This window comes from Zootoca vivipara, chromosome 6, assembly GCF_963506605.1.
Source record: "Zootoca vivipara chromosome 6, rZooViv1.1, whole genome shotgun sequence".
Classification (NCBI taxonomy): domain Eukaryota; kingdom Metazoa; phylum Chordata; class Lepidosauria; order Squamata; family Lacertidae; genus Zootoca; species Zootoca vivipara.
The window spans coordinates 25,544,830-25,554,232 of record NC_083281.1 but is presented as its reverse complement, the minus strand read 5'-3'; the positions used below and the strand labels follow the sequence as shown (position 1 = coordinate 25,554,232).

The 9,403-nt window shown below is 47.8% G+C and overlaps 1 protein-coding gene across 2 annotated transcripts in view; it reads right to left on the bottom strand.

Annotated features, from left to right (window-relative positions):
• Positions 1-531: 531 nt before the first annotated feature.
• LOC118087913 (sialic acid-binding Ig-like lectin 13) overlaps positions 532-9,403 on the bottom strand; it is a 33,405-nt gene continuing 24,533 nt past the window's right edge. Inside the window, exons 9-11 of one of the 2 annotated variants that reach the window (XR_004692879.2) lie at positions 5,314-5,345; positions 3,992-4,082; positions 2,032-2,140 (exon numbers count right to left, since the gene is read on the bottom strand). Coding sequence is in view for 1 of the 2 variants with exons in the window: in XM_035120982.2 (XP_034976873.1) it covers positions 1,937-2,140; positions 3,992-4,082 (295 nt within the window). In the remaining variant the exon portion in view is untranslated. Of the gene's footprint in view, positions 2,141-3,991; positions 4,083-5,313; positions 5,346-9,403 lie in introns of both variants that reach the window. The other variant, XM_035120982.2, reaches the window with a different exon arrangement.

Here is a 9,403-nt window from a genome sequence, read left to right as displayed (position 1 = left end):
TCTGACGACTCTGGGGTTGCGGTGCTCATCTCGCTTTATTGGCCAAGGGAGCCAGCGTACAGCTTCTGGGTCATCTGGCCAGCCTGACTAATCTGCTTCTGATGAACCAGAGCAGTGCATGGAAACCCCGTTTACCTTCCCGCCAGAGTGGTACCTATTTATCTACTTGCACTTTGACATGCTTTCCAACTGCTAGGTTGGCAGGAGCAGGGACCGAGCAACGGGAGCTCACCCCATCACGGGGATTCAAACCACCGACCTTCCAACCGGCAAGCCCTAGGCTCTATGGTTTAACCCACAGTGCCCAAATGACATTGAGGAGGATGTCATTCCCATGCAGGAAGTTATCCTGAGATTCATCTATTAAACCGCAGGGGCCTGTGGACAAGGCCACATCTTTACCTGCCCATCACATCCCTGAGGGCAGACTGAGGTCCCCGTAATGGACCGGCCTCCACTGCATTCCAGCCTGCAAAAGTCAAGACTGCCCCAGAGGCAGCTCTGGCTTTCCATAGGCGATTGGACAAGTGGTTATTTATGAGTCTATAGTAAATGCCATTTTGTGATATGGTTGGTTGTTTCCTTCTTTAATGGAAAACAACAACACTGGGACTCTGAGGATTCCATTTCAAAGCCTGCAGCAGGCTGCAAATCAATGCCTGCACAGAGGCACGTGCTGTGAGATGTCACTCTTTGGTTGACTGGCAGACGGAGCTGCAAGATTTTATTGATTTTATTCGTTCATTTCGCAATATTTATATTCCGCTCGATTGTTGCAAACTTTCAAAGCGGTTTACATAAAGAACAAAACAATAAGATCATTAGTAAACAAAGACAGCTAGAAACAGCTATCCTAAATAAAATATCTTGGGAGCTGCTCTCTTGTCTGCATCTTGTCTGCAACTAGCTTCCACGGTGTTGCAGCCTTAATTCTTGCAATGCCATTCCTATAGAATGAATAACATATATTCAACCTGAGACCTTATTTCTGAAACATGCGGCTGAAATCGAAAAGGCTGCGCTCAGAATTCCTCTGCGTGCACGCAAATCTTTGAAGAGCGCCTGCTCTGCATTGAGGGTTCAACCCTGACATCTCCAGATAGGGACTGCCTACTGCCCGAAACCCTGGAGAGCTGCTACCAGCCAGTGTAGACAGTACTGAGCTTAACACAGTAGAAGACATCTTCCTATGTTTTGATGAGACACGAGTGAGGTGGGGTAGAGACATTGCTCTGGCTCTCTCCTCTGCTTTTAGCAAGTTTGACACCCGTTAAAAATCAGGGGTTGGGACTTTTTGCAGGAGGGGGCTAAACTGAGCCTACAAAGCTCCCTTAAAATAAATACTTTTTGCTCCGATGGCCAGAACTGTCTCAATACATTTTTCTGTTGAGGTATAGGACAAGATGGTGCCCCCCGCTTTCTACACAAAGGAACTGCCTAGAGTGGCAGTTGAATCTTACTTCAATACTGGCAAACAGCTAGGAGGCTGCCGCCTGAGGCAGTCACCTTACTCTGCCTAATGTTCAGGACGGCCTTCCTGAGAAGAGGTGGTTTCTAAGCATCACAGGTGGGCATCATCTCCCACCCCTGAAGCTTCAGAGTCTTTGGCTGGAGGGTTGAACCCAGGGCTTTGCACATGAAAAGCATGTGCTCTGCCACAAAGCTACACGCCCCTTTCCCCCTTCCTTCACTTGCTGCAGATCACGTTTCAGTGCCAGAGTAAACAATGGCAGCCTATGCTCCCCCAAAGGGGGTATAGAGAAATGGACAAGAGCAGGAAGGGTAATTGACATGTGCACAGTATGAGGAAGAGGTTTCTTCAGAGGGCAAACAGCAGATCAGAACCAGGAGGTGACCTCCTTTGTTCGCAGTGTCAACTAGACTTGAGAAATCCTCTTAAATCTGCCTCTCCGGCTCCTGTTTCAACAACTGCAGACTAGACCTTCTTGATTTCAGCATAATCTGATTTGGATTCTTCTGAAGTGGCTTCCGGTAAACATTTCAGTTCACCAAAGTTGAGAGATGCATAATGCAACTCTTCAGGGTCATTGGAGATTTCGGTGGGGAATTCATCAAACTTCTCTTGATCTTCAGCTGCGTCATTGCCTTTGTGTGGATTAGGGACCGTGAGGCTGTTACGCTGTGGGTGAAAAACAACAAGCAAGCATTATGCAAAACCCGGGACTGAGCTACAGTCATACCTCATGTTGCGACTGCTGCGGGTTGGGTTTTTCCAGGTTGGGAACGCAGTGGACCCAGAAGTGTTTACTTCCAGGTTTCGCTGCGTGCACATTCACACAAGCATTCTGCATGCTTCACGTATGCGCAGAAGCGCTCTACAGTGGAACCTCGATTTACAACTACCTCTGTTTATGAACGCCTCCGTTTATGAACGCCGCAGACCCGGAAGTGTTTACATCCGAGTTCTGCAGCGTCGGATGCGCAGATCGCTTCTGCACAGCATGTGTGTGCACAGAAGCGCTCTATCAGCATTTCGCGCACACGCAAAAGTGTGCCTTCGGGGAGCAAATGCCTCCGCTAATGAACGCCTCCGTGGAACGGATTGCATTCGTAAACTGAGGTTCCACTGTATCAGGCTTTCGCGCATGTGCAAAAGTGCCGCTCGGGTTGTGGACTTTTTGGGGTGCGAATGGCACCCCGGAATGGATCGCTTCCGCAACCCGGGGTACCACTGTACTTTAAAGCTTATCTGTAACCTGGACTACAAAACTTAAGAACAAACAGGTTTCTCCCTCCCCCAAATCTTGAGCACATTCTTCCTTCTTTGCCTTATTTCTAACCTTAAAAGGCCCTCGAAGCTTTTTGCTTTTAAATTAGAAACAAACAAAACCCAAGTTTCATCTCTGTGAATGAATGAAGGGATGCATGGTTACCTGAGGCCATGGGGGTGTGCACAAGCCCCATTTCCAGTGTCACCATGTCTGTCTTTGCTCAGTCCCTGCCTTTCCTCATATTGCGCCAGGAACCTATCAACCTTTCCTTGAACACAAGTGAAATGATCTGTGTCCGGAGTTGGGAACTTTTTTTCCCACCCAAGGGACACATGCCTTGTGGGAAGCCCTTTGGGGGCTGCATCCCAGTGGTGGGAGGAGTGTAAAAATTTGTGTAGCCAGACCCGCACCATTCTCCAACCCGACAAGCAAGGTGAGAATTGACAGTTCAGGAAAACATCCCAGCCAGGTAAACTCACTGTAGGAGGATGTAGAGGCATGAGCTGGGAAAGTGGGGCCTGGGCAGATTTCCAGGGGCAGAGGAAGGGGCGTGGTGGGGGCTGGTCGCCCCAGGTGTCACCACTGAGGGGGGTGACAAAATGCCAGGTGGCACTCACCGCGAGACCTGCAGCGCGCCCGAGCCATGCATTTCTCCTGGGAGTGATGCAGTGGCTTGGGCACCTGCAGGCTCTGTGCTCCCCCAAAAGGTCCACCCGCTGCCTCCCCTCCAGCTGTAGGGCAGCTGAGTGGGAGGAGGCAGGCAGACTCCTCGGAGGCCCCACAAAGCGTCGGCTTGCACCACCCCATGAGTAGCTGGCCCCACCCCTGGGTGCAGGGCACACATGCCACCGTGGTGCATCTGCACCGTGGTGCATCTGCAGCGGCAAACCGGACGCCTTCATCTGCCCCAGCTGCAGCAAAACATGTCTCTCCCCCATCGGTCCCTACAGCCACAGCAGGTGCTGTAACTCTCCCAACAGTTTGACTTCACCCTCAAAGCCTGACTCTTTCATCGTCTCCTGAGACAGATGGATGCCAACCAAAACTCCTTATGGAGGTCTTCTCCATGCAGCACGGGGAAGGTCAGGGGTTGAACAGGGGGCGTGTATATGAAAATGATGGCTGTGGGGAGGGGGGGTGAGGCTGGCATTTGCCACCGCTGCCCTCCACCCTGCCTGAACGCAACTTTGGTCTGCATGCTATCCAAGTGCTGATGCGGACTTTTTAAACGTGACAGCTGAGAGGCAGGTGCTACAGACCTTGACATCTGGGGAAAGCTTGCTGTGGACGTGAGTCAAGGGCTTTGCGTAAGATTCTGAGGCAGTCAAAGGTTTTCTGTCCTTTGGGTACCTGCAGAGAGAAATTTCATCCCCTTTTCATTTAACTGACCTCACGCCACCTCCAGCTGACTCATGCCGCTCCTCAATCCATTTTTCTTTTTAGTGTCCAGAACATGCGCACAACAGGGACAGGAGTGCTCAATCTTGGCATCGTCTTAAGCTGCAGTGGTGTAAGTCGGTGGAGTGAGGCTGGTCTCTTAGGGCAAATGGGGGACTTCCCCACCAGTCCCAGTCAGCCCCCACTTGCCTGCCTTCTTACTTACAAACCTGGCACCAGCCACCACTGGGGGAAGTCAAAACGTGCAATGCTTGGTGTGCACAGATGAGAAACTCCAATTTCTTCCCTTGCTACAGGGGCTGTTCCAGACACTCACCAGCTGCATTCATACAGCAGTTCATTCTATTTCCAGCATTTCCCCAACCATTAATTTTTGCATTATATTCGAGCTTTCACACAATGTGTAAGCCACTCCCAGAATGTAGCCGACTATAGCACAAGTTTAGCGCTCATTTCTCAGTTATTTGCAAAAACTTTTTTTTTTGGCAGAAGCAAAAAACCACAAAAATAAGCTCTAGATGTTTGCTAAATTCTGCTATATTTTATAAAGTGCAATGCAGAAATTAGCAGGGAAGTGCTGGGAGAGTAGAACAGAGTGCCCTGTGAATGCAGCCACCGTCTCCCCAAGGAAATGACCTCATCTCTCTTTTAAGTGCTGTACAAGCCCTAAACTCTGACACCATGCCTGCTACGGTATTCCTCATGAACCAAAGGAGATGGGGAACCCTTTAAAAAAATAGAAGGGGGAAAAGTAAGAGTTATACAGGCCAGCAAAGGCCAGGGTGAGGAAAACATAAATACCAATGAGATGGCTAAGCCCCAGATTGTGGGGAAGAGATAAGGCAATGCTAGAATCAAGGCTATGTACATCACGATTTGGCCCTATGCATGTTATTCATTAGTGAACCCAGATTTCAAAGAAATCACAGAATCATAGAGGTGGAAAGTGTGTTCTGGATTGCAGCCAGAAAGAGACAGACAGAAAACCCTGACATCATAAACAAAGAGCTGGAGGAGATGAGGAGAGAGGTTACATGTATATAGAAGCAAAATTTGGGAAGTTTTGATTCGGCTACAAAAGTAGTTGAGATTGTAAGTGACCAAGAAGATTAAAAGGCAGTTAGAAGAGAACAATGATGAGACAGGGTGAGAGACAGAGAATTGGTCAAGTCAAGAGGCTTACCTGAAGTGGGTGGAGAAAATTTAACAGAAGACCTGGAAAAGATTATTTGCTAGTTTAGTGGGAAGCCTTGTGAATGAGCAACGCTGCTTTAAGCAGCTCTGAGAATTAACAATGTATGTCTTATAAGCATGAGGTGCCTTGGTTCTGTTTCAGAACCACAATTCCAAAGATGCTGTTATGCAAACAAAATGGAATGATCCCAAATGGATAGTAACTGGTGCAGGCATACAAAGAGTCTCCTTATCACTTTGACTGGGGATTACTTTGAGATAAGAGAGAAAGTGGGGAAAATTCTTAACAGATAAAGTAACCAAAGGAAACAAGTACAGTGGTACCTTGGTTCTCAAATTTAATCCGTTCCGGGAGTCCGTCCAACTCCCAACACGGTTCAAAAACCAAGGTGCGGCCCTGATTGGCTGCAGGAGCTTCCTACACTCAATCGGAAGCCGTGGAAGCCGCGTCGGACGTTCGGTTTCCGAAAAACGTTCGCACACCGGAACACTCACTTCCGGGTTTACGGCATTCAAGAGCCGATTTGTTTGGGAGCCAAGCCATTCGACTATCAAGGTACCACTGTATATGGATAACATTTTAAGGTTCTGTTTGGATAGAAATTGGTTTTTTGGGGGGGTTAATTGAAAACTTTGCAGTGATTTCCTGGAATTGTTCGAAAGATTATTCATGGGTATGCTCTGTGTTCAGATAAATAAGACAAACAAGGTACCACACCAAATGCTGCACTAGTAATCCTCCCACTGATACAAAAGAATCCTTTGTAGTCATGTAGTATATTAATTTATTCTACTTTCTTCTATGGGGACAGATCTACTCTGTTGCCTGAATGCAAACATGACAGAAGTCTCTTTTGACCCTAGGCCTAGAACATGCATCATCATAGCCCTTAGCCCTTTGGTCCAATAGGGAGAAAAGGAGAGACAGCTTGAAGGCTTGCCTGCACCTCTGCACACCGCCAGAAGATGGAGGAGCCGGACTCTGTTATGTCTTCCCGTATCTCTCCACGCTTGGGCCCATGGTACAACTTCCTTGCACCTGTTATATAATTCCCCTCCTGCTTCTTGTTGCAGTTTTCTTGTCTCCATTAGTTACAAGTGTGATCACATGCAGGGGAGGCTGCTCTGCGAGGGCAAATGAGGCACTGCCCCAACAGCCTCAGTCTGATCTCAGCCAGGCCCCCCCCCCTCCTGCCTTCTTACTTACAAACTGGTCCATTCATTGGCAGCCAGCTTCCTCTTCCTTACTCTCAGTGCTGCCTTTGTAGAACTCATCGGGACAAAAGTGGAATTAGTTGGCTCCGCCCACCCTGGGCTCTGGCTCCGCCTTTTTGTTGGGCTCCCTGCCTGCCCCCCTACTGGTTCCAATGGGCACCAGGCACCACTGATTAACTGCATTCTAATAAACACTAAATGGATTTCATTGGGGCATGGAGATTTCAGGCTTGTGAGTTCTATTTGGGATTTGATTATTTATTTATTTTATTGCTAGAACCACAATGTTTAATACTAGAGGTGTTACTAGGATCACAAGATACAACAACTGAAGCCTTGTGCAAATAGTTGCTTCAACTGGGGTAATATAGAATTAACGAACAGGGTGCCTCTGAGCGCATGCAGAGCCCAATAACATGTCTTCAGCACCGGAACCAAGCTTACAGTCCTGCTACACAAGAATCCATTCCAGGTTTTCCTCTCAGGCTTTCTTCATCCCAGCAGTTTAATTTAGAAGGCAGTTGCAACTTGATGGTGGCTAGGGCAGCCTTTTTATTGTTACAGTAATTAAAATAACTGGGAGTCTGAAAACCCTGGTGATCTACTGCAAATCACCCGGAGATTTATTAGAAGATCCTGATTTACTTTCTGCCTTCTCCTGGGTTGTTACATAACGCGATAAGTAAGGGAGAATTTTTCTCTCTCTCAAAAGGTATGCAAGGAAAGTAAGACTACATTAATAATTCAGGAAATACATATTGATTTAGGCTGAAGACACCAGAATTCATTACAAAATTAAAATCGAGGGAAACATTTTCATCTCCAGTTACTACTGTGCCAAACAATCTGCATTGGGGGGGGGGGGACAAGCCAGCTTGGATTTTTGCAATGTAAAATATGTTGTAGTCTATCAACATATTGACAAGGAAGGGAGAATCTTGATGATGGAGGATTTATTGCTGAGCGAAAATAATGCTTCTGTGGGCTCTCGCACCAAATCACAAAAAGGGGAGAAAGAGGGAGCGAGGGAGGGAGGTTTGGAAAACTAGGTCGATATTTTATTAGACTTCATAGAAGGAGACACTTTGATAGGTCAAGAAATGAAGAGTGTTATGGGTCACTTATGTTGACAGATTAGGTCAGAGTAATGTTTATAACACTTCATGCTTCTAAAGCGTTTAATAAAGGTGTACAATGTTTCTTAAGCAAATGATGCCTAGAAGACTCCAACTTTATAGACATTAGGCTTGCTGCTCCAATGTACATAAGGAAGCATTCTTAAAATCAATGAAATACATTATTTTTAAAAAATGAAGCATTCCTGCTTTGCAGGGGGTTGGACTAGATGACCCTTGGGGTAGCTTCCAACTCTAAAATTCTATGATTCTAAAAATTGGAGGATGCATCTAGTAGAGCAGATGCAGAAGGTCGCTGGTTCAGTCTCTAGCTTAGCCTCCTTCAACCTGGTGCCCATCAGAAGCTGCTTTCAACCAAGTGAGAACCATTGGTCAGGTTAGCTCAGTATCATCTACACTGACTGGAAGCAGCTATTCAGGGTTCCAGGCAGGGAGTTTTTGCCAGCCCAACCTGGAGATGCCAGAGATTGAACCTTCACTAAAGTAAAGGTAAAGGGACCCCTGACCATTAGGTCCAGTCGTGACCGACTCTGGGGTTGCGCGCTCATCTCGCATTATTGACCGAGGGAGCCGGCGTATAGCTTCCAGGTCATGTGGCCAGCATGACAAAGCCGCTTCTGGCAAACCAGAGCAGCACATGGAAACGCCGTTTACCTTCCCGCTGTAGCGGTTCCTATTTATCTACTTGCATTTTGACGTGCTTTCGAACTGCTAGGTTGGCAGGAGCTGGGACCAAGCAACGGGAGCTCACCCCGTCACAGGGATTCGAACCGCCGACCTTCTGATCAGCAAGCCCTAGGCTCAGTGGTTTAACCACAGCGCCACTTCACTACTGAGCTGTAATTCCTCCCATCATTCTCCAGCCAGCTTGTTGAAGGGTCAGGGATGATGGGGGCTGAAATCGAACAACATAAAGAGGGCATCAAGTTGAGGAAAGCTGCCCTAAGCCCTCCAACTTTTTTATATATATATAAAAATAAGATCTCAAGGAGAGCACTAGGAATGGACCCTTCCTTTTGAGAGTCACTGCCAGTCAGAATACAGGTAAAGAAGAAGAAGAAGAAGAAGAGTTTGGATTTGATATCCCACTTTATCACTACCCGAAGGAGTCTCAAAGCGGCTAACATTATCCTTTCCTTTCCTCCCCCACAACAGACACCCTGTGAGGTGAGTGGGGCTGAGAGACTTCAGAGAAGTGTGACTAGCTCAGGGTCACCCAGCAGCTGCATGTGGAGGAGCGGAGACACGAACCCGGTTCCCCAGATTACGAGTCTACCGCTCTTAACCACTACACCACACTGGCTCCCCTGGACGGTTAAGTCCAGTCAAAAGCAACTATGGGGTTGTGGCGCTCATCTCGCTTTCAGGCCGAGGGAGATGGCTTTTGTCCACAGACAGCTTTCCGGGTCATTGTGGCCAGCATGACTAAACCGCTTCTGACACAACAGGACACCGTGACAAGTGCCAGAGCGCACAGAAATGCCATTTACCTTCCCACCGCAGCAGTACCTATTTATCTACTTGCACTGCCATGTTCTCGAACTGCTAGGTTGGCAGGAGCTGGGACAGAGCAACGGGACCTCACCCCGTTGCAGGAACTAGAACCGCCAACCTTCGGATCGGCAAGCCCAAGAGTCTCAGTGGTTTAGACCACAGCACCACCAGCCCTTCTTGTCAGAATACAATACGAGGCTAAATAGGACAGTGGCCAAGTTTGGACAATCAAAT